Source organism: Camarhynchus parvulus, chromosome 10, assembly GCF_901933205.1.
Source record: "Camarhynchus parvulus chromosome 10, STF_HiC, whole genome shotgun sequence".
Taxonomy (NCBI): domain Eukaryota; kingdom Metazoa; phylum Chordata; class Aves; order Passeriformes; family Thraupidae; genus Camarhynchus; species Camarhynchus parvulus.
In genome coordinates, this window is record NC_044580.1 from 12,707,881 (window position 1) to 12,723,474 (window position 15,594).

General features: G+C 42.8%; 1 protein-coding gene across 1 annotated transcript in view; it reads right to left on the reverse strand.

Annotated features, from left to right (window-relative positions):
• ABHD2 (abhydrolase domain containing 2) overlaps window positions 1–15,594 on the reverse strand; it is a 36,654-nt gene that overhangs the window by 11,369 nt on the left and 9,691 nt on the right. The window contains exons 2-6 of the mRNA XM_030955326.1: window positions 15,479–15,559; window positions 14,489–14,689; window positions 6,152–6,327; window positions 5,071–5,238; window positions 2,096–2,279 (exon numbers count right to left, since the gene is read on the reverse strand). Coding sequence (XP_030811186.1) covers window positions 2,096–2,279; window positions 5,071–5,238; window positions 6,152–6,327; window positions 14,489–14,682 — 722 coding nt within the window. The 5' untranslated portion in view covers window positions 14,683–14,689; window positions 15,479–15,559. The remainder of the gene's footprint in view (window positions 1–2,095; window positions 2,280–5,070; window positions 5,239–6,151; window positions 6,328–14,488; window positions 14,690–15,478; window positions 15,560–15,594) is intronic.

A 15,594-nucleotide genomic window follows, 5' to 3' on the forward strand; every position in this document is an offset into this window, starting at 1 on the left:
ACTAAAACTTTTTCCTTTGCTTATGAAGGTTATTTGGGGAATAAATGCTGGACAAGCCAATATTTTAAAAAAAATGGAAGTGTAAACTAACTGGTTATGTTACCAGGGTAATCCATTTCCATGCAGCCCTGAAGGCTGAAGCCAGCTATTTTCACGTACCAGACCAAGCCCAGGAAGGCAGTGGCTCCACTGTTCTACCTGGAGGCGCTTTACACCTCCTCCCTCCCACTTCTGTAACCAGGGCACAAGGCCCTCCCTCCTCCTGTCCTTTGCTCAGTAGATGTTGCTTCCCTCTGGTTCTTCAGCTAATTAGCACTTACAGCAGATGTGGGCATTAGGAAGGCAGACACAAGACCTGAAACCCTCCCTGCTGGCTGTCCAGTAATACAGAGCAGATGTTTTGTGGCAGGAGCTTTGCTAGGAGATGTTTACCCAGCAGGTGGAGGCAAGAGCTCAATAATCCACACAGCCCACACCATGGGGTACATTAAACTCAGGGGGGAAAAAAAACCAGTGAGTTGTTTTTCCACACAAATATCCAAGTGGAGAATTGTTAATCAGTTTGTCTTTGCCATGCAAGCATAATAGCATTACTCACAACAGCATTTTGGAGATCAGGAATACAATATTGCATAATTGTAGAAGATGAACCAAGTGGACCTCAGCCAGTTATTATCCCTGCAAACCTTCTCTGATGGTTGCAATTAAGGAGCTGGCTTCAAAAGGATGCTCTGTGCTCTATGCCAGAATCCCAGGACAGCTAAGAACATTTACTTGAAACAAAACAGAACAGCTGTTCCTGTAGCATCTGTTCAGATTTTAAGGGTGTGAACTAGCAGCAGATTATACACTTCTTTAGCAGTAGTCACATCTGACCTCGAAAGGGATTAGATAGGAAGAATATTACAAGCATATCAAGCTTTTACTCATCTTAGTGCTTCCAGAAAAGCTTTTTGCTTTTACCTGTAAGAGCCTGATTCATAAAAGGTGTCTTCAGACTGCTGAATAACAAACTGGTCCCTACACAGGCAGGGCAGCATCAAGAGTTCCAGCTACCCTGTCCAGGCTGTGAGGCTGAATTCCATAGCAAGCCCCTCACAGACCTGCCACAGTTTCACCATTCCTATCAGCCCAAGGGATCTTGACCCAAATATCCGAGTCTCAACAGTTTCTTTTGGCTTGTAAGTAGTCTCACAGCTCAAAATTGCAGGTAAATTATTGCAGAGTCAGCTGCACCTTAGTAACTGTCCATATGTTACACAGTAAAAACTGAAAACAGCAGCTTAACCAGTTACAGTGTTTTAATCTCCATTACCTGTGTGTATATGGAAAGGTTAAAGTATGTTAGTTGAGTTCAGTTTTCAAGCAGCACTGCTGTGCCTGGACCTCCATCAGCACATGCAAGTGAAGCCATCACAGCTCCTAAAGTGACACAACCTTGTCTTCCAGGTGGGGAAATGTTAGTATTTCCAGATTTAAGGGCTATAACACTTTTCCACCCCACCTTCCCCACTCCTGTAAGACAGCTGTGAGCACCTCTCCATCCCTCGATCACCCAGCACTGTGTCAGTGACACTAAGAGGGGAGCACAGACTGACAGAGACTGTGCTGTGCCTTTCCAGTCTCCCTGGCTAAGAGCTGCCAGATGAAACTGCACACTGAAGCCAAACAAGCTATTACAAACCATGGGATATTTCTCAGAGTGATGAGACAGTGTAAACTATTGCTTGCAGACCTGGCATCAGCTCAGCAGCTGGTCAGGCTGCCCAGCCTGCCTGGTTAATTACACCAGGACTGCACAGAGAATGCCTCCTCTTCACTCTAGCCATGAGACAGCATCACATGCACAGTCCAGAAGCTGCCAGCATGTACCTGGCCTGGTACACAAAACCTGTTTACACTGCTGACAAAGTTTACTTGTGCTTGCAAATCAACAGAGCTTCAGGTGCTCCTTCAGGAGGGTGTTATCCTACACACTCAGTCTGTCAGACCAGTTCTGTGCAAGAGAAACACCCATCTTCACCTTGCCCTTCCAGAGATCTGCTCCCTCCTGCACTCCCAGAAGAGAGCAGCACAGGGAAGGCTCCAGACCCACCTCAGTGCACTGTACCCCTGGCACAAGCTGACACAGCACAGCACTCGCTCCTGGTTGGCCTGGCTCTCTCCCAGGTATTTGCACACGATGTTTCCACCCAGGCTGAAGCCCACAACAATCAGCTGGGTCTGAGGGTAGGTCTTCTTGATGTAATTCACCATGGCACCAAATTCCCAGGTGCATCCTAAAAAGAAGAACAAAGTTAAAAAATATCTTCTAATATATCTAAATTCTCATTCGAAGCTTCAGTTGTGTGCTTTGAATTCAGCTTCTTACCCTTTCTGACTTTTCAATAGCCTTAAGGTTTTAACAGCTCTGATTCACATGTGTTCATACATCTGTGAGTCCTGTGGAGCTTAGCTCATGCTTAGTTCTGACAGAGTGCCAAAGCAAGATGAAATTTAGTTGCTTAAAAATCATGGTGACAGTTAACGTGACAATCAAAACGCTTTGTTTCTAAAACAGCTTTAAAAAGCAGAGTCCATCAACTCTGGGCTTGACATTACCATGCAATAGCAGCACACATCATTACTTTCCTGAGGCAGTTTGCCACTTCTAAAGTGAAGTGAGGTATTTGGAATGCAGTTTGCTCCTTTGTTTTTAAGCAAGATGATATGGATCCCTAAATCCACTCTGCTGTGGGGAGAGGAAAGGAGTGGCTTGTCAGGAAGAGCTCCCAGCAGACTGCTGCAGAGCCTGCCTAAGCAGCTGATCTCTGGAATCAGGGAGAAGGCTTGAAGCAGAGATATTCAACCCTTTGCAGTCAGTGAAAAGGTAAAGATACTGCAGCTCCTTGAAAGACACATGGGTATCCCCACACCAAGAGAATAGTTAAGTGTCTCTATAGAGATCTGTTCCACTGTCAGCAAACACCCACTTGCATCCCACAGGCACTGAGGGATCCAGTTTCTGGCAGTGCTGGCATCCTCCAATTGTTTGACAGACTTGAAGGCCTCCACATATACAACAATCTGAGTACCTACAACTATTTCTCCTGCTTGTGAGTATGGGAAAAGGAGATGTGGAGCAGCAGCTGCAATAGTGATGGCATTAGTACACTGGTTTCAAGTGTTTATGCAGCTTGTTAACCTTCCCTTTGGATTTAAGGCTGCAAACCACAGGAGGCATCACATGAACAACAGAAATAGAACTCCAGATGTTTCTTCTTGTCCAGAGTCAGAAACTCAGCTCTATTCTGTGGAACTTGTCCAGAGAGATAAATCCTAGGATTCCAGCATTCCACCCTGTATTAGCCTAACACTGCTCCACTGTATCCCCACCCCAGCTGGAACATTCTCAGCAGACATCAGACTCCAACTTTACCTAGCTCTGGGGTAAACCCTGAGCACCAGAGCTTGTTTGCTTCAGTGGAACAGCAAGCTCCTGTCTGAGTGTTTCAGCAGGGTTTGGGCACTTCCTTGTGAACAGTCTTAAGTCAAGACAACAAATTCTCACTGCACTTCTCTGGAAGAAGCCAGTGGTCAAAATACTTTAGTGTTTGACCTTCATGATTTCAGGGCAGCTCAGAAATCTAAAACTAGAAAAGCAACAGGTCAAGCTTGATATAGAGGCTGGGATTCAGCAAATCCCAAATTTAGCCTACTTGCTCCTCAGCAAGTATGCCTGGAACACAGCAAAGCTGAAAGGGCACTGAGTTATTTGGGTAGGAGGCAGAGTAAAGTCTACTGGACTTGCTGGCACTTTACTTAAGAAGCAACTCTGCCAAGTGATTTACTGTCTTACTCAAAGGAAGTGCTAGTCATTCTTTGCCCGTTCCAAGGCTATAAAAGACTCAGAAAGGTATGCTCAAGAGATGCACTACAGAATAACATCCTAAGGCCTAAAGCAAAGCTTCATGAAAGCAAACTCTTAACTTCTATCAAAACAGCAATTGCTTTAACATTAAAATTTAGTTTTCAAGACATGGTAGTCTTGCAGCCATAACAGCCCAGGGCCTCACTACAAATGAGGGTATTTGGTATTCCTGAAGTGTTTCCCAAAGAGGAGTATATTTAATAATTCTAAAATAAGCAACAAAGCATTATTATTTGCCTGCCACACTTTAGCATCTCAAAGCACAGTATTTCTGTTTTGACAGTTTAACTGTTCAAGATAACTATTCTGTTAATCCAAAATCTAAGCAGTAGTTCAGCTAACTTTAAAAAAAAATAAAGCCTAAAGTCTGCTAAACACAGAATTGACAGGGAACCTACAGATACTTAGAATGAAGAGGTAGATGAGGGCTCAAGAGAGCTCAGGAACAAGCAGGATTAGGTCACAGGCAAAGAGGTCCCATTCTACATTACTCACCAAAAGGATCACATTACTCACCAAAAGGGCAACTAAGGCTGGAGTCACCCTTCACACAGTTTCATATCGTTTATTCCTTTTAATTTCTAGGTTAAGAAAGACTTCCTTATACTCAAGGTGAGAGCCATAATCACAGCAGTTAAGCACTACACACTTCTGTAGTTTTACTGCCACACTCCTGAACTGTTCCTGTTGTTGACTTGTGTTACATCCAGGAGCAAATCCTCACATGAACTCCCTAAGATATAAATGTACTTTCTGGATAGGCTGGTACAAACTCCTCTCAGGCTGTATTTTACAAAGCCTCAGAAGGGGCATTTATCCTTCACAGACATGTTTGTTTCACATTCCATCAAACTGGCAAATTCAGTATTGCTAAAATCATTTGAACAGGCTCTGGGTAGGCACAAAAGGGCTTCTTTCCCTAAAGTTTTCTTACAAAAAACTGCCTCCTTGATGAGGATACATGTGTAAGAGCTGGCAGAAGAGACAAAAGTGAATTTAGTATTAGCCTTCTCTCTTCCTCCCATCTAAGTTCAGTTTAGGTCTTAGGAAACAGTACAAAACTGTTTTACCCCCACTGGGATACAGGAGTTCTGTTATGCTGGAGGAGGCTGATCAATCCCTAGAAGTTCCATGAGCCCCAGGTGCCACAAAGTACCTACCATAGGTGAACATCCGTGGTGAAGTGAGTTCAATGTTTGGCAGGGCTCCCAGGTGGTTGAGGACAGCACATCTGTAGCCATTCTTTTGGGCATAGTCAACAAAGGTGCGGATGTACTGCTTCTCACTGTGGTTAGCAATCCCCGGGCAGATCACCATCGTGACATCCTCTGTGCTCAGAGAGAGAGGGAGGTTAAGCAAATGTCACTTCATGCAAATTAAGAGAGTCAGAAGATTTCCATTTCAGATCCGTGGGAAAGCACCCACCACAAGCAAGCTAGAATTCCTACTAGTCTGCCAAAAATCCCGTATGGGACAGGAGACCAGCAGCTCTGGTGCTTCAGATGAGAAAAAGTAATTCATGCTATGGGAGATGAACAGTTTTTAACTTTAGGAAAAGCTGTGCAAACAGTTCTCCAGGCACTGCCTAGAGACCCACAGTACATTCTTCTGTCTGAAGGACATGTTTGATGTTACACATGTTCTGCCTTCTGACAGCCTGTTGTGACTGTGATGTGTGTGGAAGCTGTGGAGCCCAGCACTCCAAGGAGATTGGTTATGCTATTTCCCCCTCACTTCCCCTCTAGAGCTGGGTGTAATGCAGATCTTCCAAATGCAGCTCTGCTAAACACAGACATTCTGATCAGCTGACATTAACCATCATCTACTTTGTGGCTAATCTAATGATATTTGATCTGCTGACACTGTTCACTAGTTTAACAAGATATCATTTCATCAACCAAGAAAGTAATTGCTGTAATTCAAGTAAGCACAGTAAATTACATTCAGGATTATCACATGCACTTCAAATTAACTGTAACTCTCTTGTGCAAAGCTCCAACATTACCAGCTCTAGCCACTGAATTTTTATCTCATTAGAAAAGCACTGCTCACAGCAATAAAGATAACAGTAACTGTCCTAGTGCAGCATTGTACCATGAAGATCTCAACACTGACAGTTTTAAAAAAGAAATCTGTTTTTTCTGAGGGCCAGATGGGAGCCATGGGCTCTATCCTCATCTGTCCCCCAGAACACAGAATCAAGGTTAGCAGCTAGATGCAGCCAGCAGCTGTTGGACTGACCTCCAGTGCAGTGCTCAGAGCGCGGCTCAAAGAGATCAAAGGTGGCTGTTGCTCCATCTGGCATGGTCAGGTACTTGCGATGTCCATTTGGATGTGGTGATCTCACTCTCCCCATTTTTCCATAAAGAGCTGTCTGGATATGTCCACTCTTTCCCCAGATGAGGGGTGGAATGTACCTGAAAGGCAGTAATTGCTTACCCCTGCTGTGTTAACAAGCCCTTGAGAACACATCAGCACTCCCATAACAAATCTCACCAGCTCCCAAATAGAGCAACAAATATGGAATTGTTTTTGCTCTGACTCAACTGGCAGCAGTGATCTTTGCAGCCTTACACAAGAGGAGAGACCAAAACACTCTCAAAGCTGAAAAATCAGCACTGATAGCAGCAGCAGGAGCCAAACCCCAGACATTCCCTATATTGAGATGCTAGGGGAACAAATGCTTCTCACTAAATACACAGAGGCCTTGTGCCTTGGTAAGATTGAGAGTGCACGTTGCCAACCAACCAAAGTGACCTCCAGAACTGTACAGTGCTGTAAATCTGTTTTAATTGAAACACTGAAGCCTCCTGGGTTGAGCCACATGAACTTGTGTGAGCACTTGACTTTAAAAGCCAGAGGCAGAAACAACAGGATTCACACCAAGTTCCAGAAAATGCAAAGCCCCACAACTTGATAGCTGGGACCATTTTACACAGAACTGTTTTACTAAGTTAAGCAAAGAGCACAGTACAGGTCAGAATTAGATAAAAGTTGGGACAGTGTTAAGAGAATCAGTCAGAACTGACCAAACTTCACTGAGTAACAAATCCCTTTCAGTAAGAGGGGTGAGTCTACCAATTACTTATGCTTATCAAGGGTATATTTAAAGCTATGTGACAAAGCAGATTGTCTCTCTTTTACTGGCTTACAGGGTCTCAAAAAAGATATGTGAGAAACACAGCTATGAGCTGGAAAGCATTAAAGGCTTAGTTATCAGATTTTTTTAGCACAAGCAGAACTGCAAGTGGTTTAACAGGAAACATACTGTGCCCTAGCACCACCACCATGTGGGCAAGTCACCTGGTCACTCAAAGGAGACTGAGCCAATGCCTTGAAAAAGAGAGTTACATCAGCTCTGAACAGGAAAGCATGAATGATTTATTGTTGAGGAGAACAGCAGTCCCAAGGGACACACTTCCAATTAAAGAACTGTGGTCTCTGGTGCACAGACCCGGGTACCCAGAAGAAGCTTCAGAGCTTCTGACTTCACCTTGGATCCTGAGGGATTAGCAACGCCCTCCCTGTTGTGTTTAGGGCTTCCTGCAATTATTCCTTTTGACTTTGAAAGAGCATATGAAACAGAGATCATATTCCTCCCTGTTCACAAAAAACCTAGGCAGCTCAGCCCACAAATTTACTACTTAAGCCCATAATCCACTAGAATGTGACAGAAACCCTACCTCTGTGCTCTGACACTACCTCTTCATACAGCTGGACCTTTCCCTTTCCACGTGCCAGCTCTTAGGTGTCATATCTGCAACTCCCTCCTCCCCACACACTCCTTAAAAATGCTTCCTATCAAATAAAAATCACTCGGGGTTGTTTAGCAAGACAAAGCAGTAGTATGCCCTTTCTCCCCATTCTTTTCCCTCATCTATGAGGGGGACTTCTTACAGTCAAAGCAACATTCAAGGGCCAAGCTTCAGCATGAGTAATGTGCATAGTACTCTGATGCAGAGATTTGTAACTGCTACTGAGGCATTAGGCGTATTTCTAGTTTGCACTAGAAATAAGTTTTAAAGCAGCTGAAGCTCTGAAATACATGCAAGAGTTCAGGCAGAAGCTTGTTATCTCACCAATCTTTTTGTTTAGGCCCATCAGCCTTTAAGGAACAGACTTGTGAGGCAAAATACATCCCTAAAGTATCCAGGCTCAGGAGACTGAGCACCACAACACTTTAACAGGGAAAGGGAAGGAAGCTGCCCAGATAGTACAGATCTTGTATTATCAGTGGAAAAACTCAAACAGATTAGAATTTACCTTACCAGATTGATGCAAAACCAAGCAGCTAATAAAAACATTACTTCTGTTTGCCAAGACAAGTCGGCAATCTAACCTTCTACAAAACCCTGTAAAGCCTTTACAGTAAGTGATTCCTCTCCTTTACTGAATTCTGGTAAAACCTGTTCTCAGTTGAGGACAAGGTATCCTTATAATCTATAGCAGAATCAGACAGATGATCTGCCTGTCACACTATTTCTGTTGACCCTCCATTTTGCCAATGGGCAAATCTATCTTTGAAATCTTCATGTGACTTTTATGTCTTTTGCTGAGACAAAGTCTACTAGAACTTCCAAGAGCAAGTACTGAGCCTAGTGGTGCAAGACTGTACAAGGCTGAAGGATGGGTCATCTTTTTATACAGGGTTTGTGTGGACTTTCAGCTTGCTTTTACTAAACCCACTCAAAGAAGAGAGCATGGAAAGAACCCTGCAGTCCTGAAGGTGCATGATACCACACTGGTGAGGGAGAAAACTTGTCAGGAATTGTGCAAAAGCCTTTACCCTCTGAAAGGACAGATCAGATAAATTTTATTTAAGCCTATTATGTGAAAAGCAGTTCCAGAGACCTTCCTATCCTCAACCCAGCTGAAAAAACCTAACTACCCAGTGCTGATAGCAAGAGCTAGAACAGATTGTTTTGTAGTGAAGGCGACATTCCTCCTGGCAAACAGCTGAAAAAAGATGCTTCTCCAAAACAACCATCCTGCATACAGAAGAGCATGTACTCAGGGCATTCTTCTTGTGGTTCACCTTAAGAAAACAAGCTCAGCAGGATGCAACACAGGGAAACACAACCATGCAGACTGAGCAACTAAGTAGTATTCAGTCTAAGAGGCATTTGAGTACTGCCCTTCACATTTTATGCTAAAACTGTAATTACTGCTAAATTTACCCATGTCTTCCAAACAAGGGCCCTTCACTCAAAAGCAGGTAGCTTTCCTCCAGCATTGATAACAAGTAGAAACAAAGAAAGCATTCAAGGACACAGCAGATTTTCAACTCCTTCCTCTGTCTGCTATAAACTGAAATGGTTCTGAAAAGCAGTGTACTGCAGAGATTACTCCACCACTGCAGAGATTACTCCAGCACAGCAGAGATGGTTCAGCACATATTCCTCAGTGTCCTGATCCAGAGAAGCTGCTCCCAGATGTACAAAAACCCAGGAACAAACACCATGTCCATAAGCAGCATTCCCACTGTTATGCAATAGTGGCTTATGGTGACAGGAGCTGAGCAGTGAACCCCAGCCAGGAGGACCTCTTGCCAAGGCCTCCACATGAGGACAAGGACAGCAGAACACAACAACCCAGACAAGCATGTACTGATAAAAAAAATTCCAACAGAAAAGTTGTGTTGTACCAAAAATGGAGATTTTTATTTCTGTGAACCAAAAATGGCTTCTGAGCATTCTCCAGACACAAAGGCTTTTTAACTGATTCATTTCCCTGTTTTGGTCAGTTGCAATAGATAGCAGGCACTCTGAATAAAGACAAATATTTGAAGCAGTTATGTCTTCCAGTAACCAGCCCTGTAGCTTCCAGTAACAGGACTCTGCAACAGAAGGCAGAGAGAACAGGCCTGGGCATGGCATTTACTCATTATGGAAGGTCACTTACATGGCCCAACAAGTACAGAATTCACCACTCCTAAGTAGCTAAGTGAATTCACAGCCAGTTACATAAATCTGCTCACCAGTCTTAGTGTTTGAGCTCCAAACCTGCATTCCAGCAGTGCAGCACAGCCTCACATCTTGATAGGTGGCTGCCCACAGTGCTCAAGAACAAGACAACTCCTAGGTTTTCCCAAAAAAATTTCTCCTGGCATTTTAATATTTAAAACAATTCCAGCATGTGATTGTAGATTAAGTTTAGTGGCTCTCAGGCAGTAGATTATCATTTTAAAGCACATACATAATCCAGTATGCAGGAATTTAGGAAAGCAGCAGCTGTATAAGCAGCTCACACAAAGCACATAAAAACTGTGCTATTTTTATTAGCAGGCATCAGCATTCAGGTCCTCAAAGATGTGAAGTGGAAGTTCAGCAACAGGCTTATTTCTGGTGCATTGCTTCATTTCATCTGAGGAGATTAACACTTTAACTCTTACATGGCCTTTATGTGCACACCGGATACTGATGGTGAGAAAACAGTCTACAAATTGTCAGTGTCAGGATATTCCAAGAACTTTTGCCTGCATTACAGCAGGTAAGAGATTATTTTCTCCTTTACAGAGCAGTCTGGAGGTATTTAAAGAATGCTTTACAAAAAAATCAAACTTTGAGCCTTGTCCTTTATTTGATGCTAGGGAATGCAATTTGAATTCCAATCAAGGAAACTCATATAAAAGTCTGCAGGGTTCAGCCCTTGACCCCAAATATGTAGAAAGCAGCTTTTTCTGCATCAGCTCAGCTAGACTGCTCAATGTGATGGGGACATAGCAAAAAAAATTGCAAAAAAAAATTTAAGCAAGTTATGGAGCTTCTACATTCCCTGAGTCTCAAAAAAGAAACAAATGGAGTAGAAGTGTTTGTCTGCTGCCCACAGTACCTGTGTGAAGTCAGAACTATTTAAAAGTACTGACTGGCCCCTTGGCTAAACCACCTCCTTCACCATTTAAGAAGCTTTTATTTAGCAAAGTGCCCATCACACCCCTCCTCCCTCACTAAAATACAAGAAGTATTTTAGTCAAAACAAGGCATGAGGATTTACAGCACTTAAAATCTCCCTTGCTGTAAGAGCTGGAGAACACAAGGCTGCTGCCAATGCCACAGCACCCAGCAAAAACTCAGACCCCCAAGGCTGCTTCCTCTGCAAGGTCAAAGCTTCCAACTTACCAACAGGGAGCTGCCATTCTCCTCTACCTATCAGCATGTTCACTTGCCAAAGCTTCAGGGGTAACACTGTTCTTCTAGTTTATTATTATTCTCCTGGAAGTGTTCCTCCCACAGTAAAACACCTAGGAGTTGACAGGGATCAAACACTGCTTGCTATTAGGGGAAAGAAAAGAGCACTGAAAAGCTTGAAGACAGCTTTTCTGACTACTCATCTCCCTGCATCTAAGAGAAAAGCAGTGACAGTGTAAAAGAGTCTTCTGGTACCAGGCAGCCTGCTCACCCAGCATAGGTTGGTGTGCAAACAAAGGATAAGAAGGATGTAGACTGGATCTTTGACAGTGTTTACTAACAGGCTTGACAGTCATTTGCCTCAATCTTTGAGGAGCTTGCCTTTACTGATGATAAAAAGTGTGCAGACAGCAAGGATAATTATTTTTGATATGGATGGCACGTGCCACATCTCTACAGAAATAAAGATACCCACACTTTGCTAGAATAAACTGTAAACAGCCAAAAATGTTTAGCCTAGTACAGCAAGCACTGGCCAAATTTATCCTCATGAATCAAAGAGCCAGCACTGCATTTCTACAGGAATAAGAGCAGATGAAGGACTTTCTGTACCCTTTTGAAAGGCAGGAAAAGGACACAGCTGCCACCAGCAGTTGGGCCCAAGTGCTCAAGGGCACCAATAGCTGTGCTGAATTGCAAGAGCTTCCATATAAGAAGCACCAATTTGAATGGAAAAGCCTGATTATGCCACTCCACTTGGTAAGCCAAAGTACAGAGCTGGACAGGGTCAGAGCAATGGAAAAAGGGGTAAGAGAACATGAGCTCTAAGAAGACAGATTTTCTTGCTTCCCAGTGTTTGGCAGATATGTAGAAGGCTTCTGGCAGTTTACAGAACTGTAAAAACCAGTACTAACATCTACAAGTACAAGGTACCTGGCACACAGCCATCTCAGGCAGTTTTACAATTCAAAGTTCTTAAATTATTCATCCACCACCACTTGGGCTTACTGAATGACACCGCAGTTACAATGCACTGAATTAGACCAGAGGTGAGGATTGTGCCATAAAGGGAAAATAAAGTCCAAAAGTGTTTACTCTAAGAATTTTTAAACACCTGCATAGATAGCAGAAATAAAGTTATTCTTTCTCCCTGCCAGCCTGTTTTTCACAGCAGTGCCCTCACCTCTTCCTCCCTTAGGCAGGAGCTGAACAAACCAGGTCTGAAAGTCAGCTCACAGCTATGAACATTCCTCTGCACAGAAGAATTGGTCTTAAAACAGATTTGACAACAAACCCAGTACTAATATAACAGAAGGGATTGCTGGGCTACTTATTTTGCTTTCATGGTAGAATCTGAAAAGAGCTGCTTAATCAGCTTTCCTAACACTCTGAATAATTAGCAAGTAATCAAAGCCTTGCAAGATTTTTTGGTGGAGTACTGCACAAGCTGTTTTCACATAGCTTTTTCCTAATTATCCTACAAACAGTTTCATGCATAATTGCAGGAATTTAAATACATTTGTTCCCTTGTAGTCTCCAGGTGACTTTTATGCCTAAAGACAGGATTTCTTTGATTTTTTAAAGATTTCTATATTCAAAAAAAGTTTGTAATAACATCACTAGAATAGTAAAAAGAAATAATCACATATACATCTCAGAGCTGTCTTTCCTGGAAACCCTCTCAATACCCAACAGCAATTATGTTCCTAACAGTCCTGTCTTCCTTAACAGAGATACAGAGGTGAGAGGACTGAACAGCTATCTATTGATACATTTTGTCCTGGTTTGTTTCAGCTGAGTTTGCTTCCTTTTGTCATGGAAGTCTTTCAGACAATATTTTGCCCAAGAACCACGTACTGGAGAGGACTGCTACAGTTTTCAGAGAAGCTGGCAAGCCTGAGCTCAGCTGATCCAGAGAAAGCAAACAAATCAAACTTGCACACGACCAACACAACACCAGGGTTCTGCAAGCAGCTCATCACTCCTGCAATTAATGCACAACAGATGCCTAAATACTGCTGGACATGTTCTGCATTTTCACTCTTTTGGGAGTGCTTTGGTTCTCCAACTGAAAGTCAATAATACAGCAGTGCTAGGAGCCTGTGCTGTGAGAACAGAGCTGAAATAGCAGGGAAATGGACTCTAAATTAATTTACAATCCATTTCCAAAGACTAGCCTGATACTAATATACCTTCAAGGCAGGTAATCAGCTTCATGCTTGCTCCTTCAGTGACTAGGGACATGTCATACTGAAGTGCAACACTGGGATGGCAACTACCTGAAGTACCAAGTTACTCAAACCTCCTCAAGGTGTTTTTTAGGAAAGGAACTGCTTTGCAGTTAAAGCAGTACACATAATCAAGAATCCAAACACATTTATGTTATCACTAACCTGGAGTACATCACAGAAACCTCTCTGGGTTCCAATTTCAACAGATAATGCTTTGTTTCCTCTAAAAGTTTACAGAGCCCATGGCCTAACATCTTAAACCTTATGTAATCAAGGCACTGAACACAGCACTGCTAAAAGCCTCTCATCTCCCGTAAAATGACTATCCTTAAGTCAGCTTGACTTTTGAGATCCAAAAGGAAAGTTCATGCAGCTGCACTCAGCACTTACTATATAATTGATGTACTTAGAGCTTCTAAATAGGACTTGCAAGTTTTCGAAGTGATTGCAGAAGAGAAATACTGTAATCAAAGTCCTTGTCCCTCCAAAGCCTCATGAAATTGTACTAAATGCTTGCTATTATTGGAGAATGTTCTTGGTGAAGCTAAGGGCAGCTGCACTGATTCTGGAGGTCTTGGAATGGAAGATCAGGGATCAGCCTGCTCAAATACACAGCTGACACAAGGTCAGTTTGAAAGTGCATTCAACAGGCTTAGAGCTGGCCTCTGTGTCATTACTTTATTAAACTAGTTAGGATGTGCTCTACCAGTAATAAATTTCATTAGTTTTCAATCAACTTGAAGTACTTCTGATAAGAGCAGGCACTTTAAAACTAATAGCCAACCCTGTGTTCATTATAAGGGCACTGACACACCATGAAAATGTTTCCCTCCTGTGAGCCCCAACAGACTCCTTCCCTAATAAAAAGGAGTACAAGATCATGAACAAGTGCTAACTGCATCCATCCCTCCCCCACTTGCACAGTGAGCTGTTGGTGCTGCTATAGTATAACATCAGCATACAGATGATATTCTGTATCTTCTTCTATAATGATGGACAGTGATGACTTTTTCTATGCATCTGTTGAAAACTTCACACCACAAGGTTTGGTCATTAATCCAGGTACCTGAGACAAAGAAATGCTAAAAAGATTTATTTTAGCTAAGAGTATACCCTGACATTCATTTGAACCCAAGTCTATGAAACACATGAGGAAGAATGGATAAGTGCAGGTCTTCTTCCTATAATACAGGTCAGCATGGAAAAAATATACCACTTACTCTTTGGTCAGAAGTGGGCAGGATTTGAGTAGAAAGCGAGCCAAAGCAGAGTCCTGGTAAATGAGTTCAGGAGGGGCAGTGGGGCTTTTTAAATTCAAGCAGCGAACGATAACATACAGAACAGCAGCAACTGCAGCTAGCTTCACCCCATCAAACACTGCTGGCAGCTCAGAGGTTTCCAGTATTGTACTCATTTTCAGCCTGCAGATAAAAAACAACATTACAGCTTCTAGAAATATAGTGTTGGATATGAATATCAACTGCCATGTTAAATATACAAGTAGATTTGTCAGTCAACACTGCCAGGAAATCTTAGCATACCAACATTTGAGTTGGAAGAAAATTTAGTTAGTTCTGTTCTAAACACCCAGACCAACAGAAGGAAAACTGGATGATCAGCTGTGAAGGAGATTTATTCCTAATCAGTGCTGCCCTAGAACTGCAGCAGTGTCTCAGGTATCAGCAGCCAGTCAATACATGCAGGATCTTGGCCAAGACTACCCAGGTCAAACAGAAGCTGGGTGAAAAGACAGGCTATAAAGGCACCTTGGCAGCTTTGGACATGTGTTCCTTCACAGGTGTGCAAGCCAGACTTGAAAAGGAGCACCTGAAAGAACTACTGTGTCAGCTCCTCAGCCTGAGTCTTGCAGTTCCATGAGAACACTGGTACTAAATCCTGCCTGCACTTAAGATGGCCACTTTATGTACTGGCATTTTCAGCATTTCTTTTTATTCACTGCAATTCTGCAGCTGAAGGACTAGATGAATATCTAGTCTTTCAAGGGCTTCAGAGTAAAGGAACAGAAGCAAAGTAGTATAAAAAATGTATCCTTTCAGCTTGAAATAAAATTCTTAAACTGATCCAGCTTATTTTGAATACACAGTGTAAACAGCTGGCTGCATTTACTGTTGAAAAGACAGGTTTTTCCCTGGGTCTTTCCTAAGTAACATGGGTAACCCAAGTAAGATAAGTGACAAGCCAAGTCTTACCAATTTCAATTTTCTTCAAGCTAGAAAAAACTGCCAGTCCTCAGCAGACTTGTCACCAATCCACGTGCTGCCTGAGCTACCCTGTGGGGGGAAAGCAAATCGATTATTACTGATCA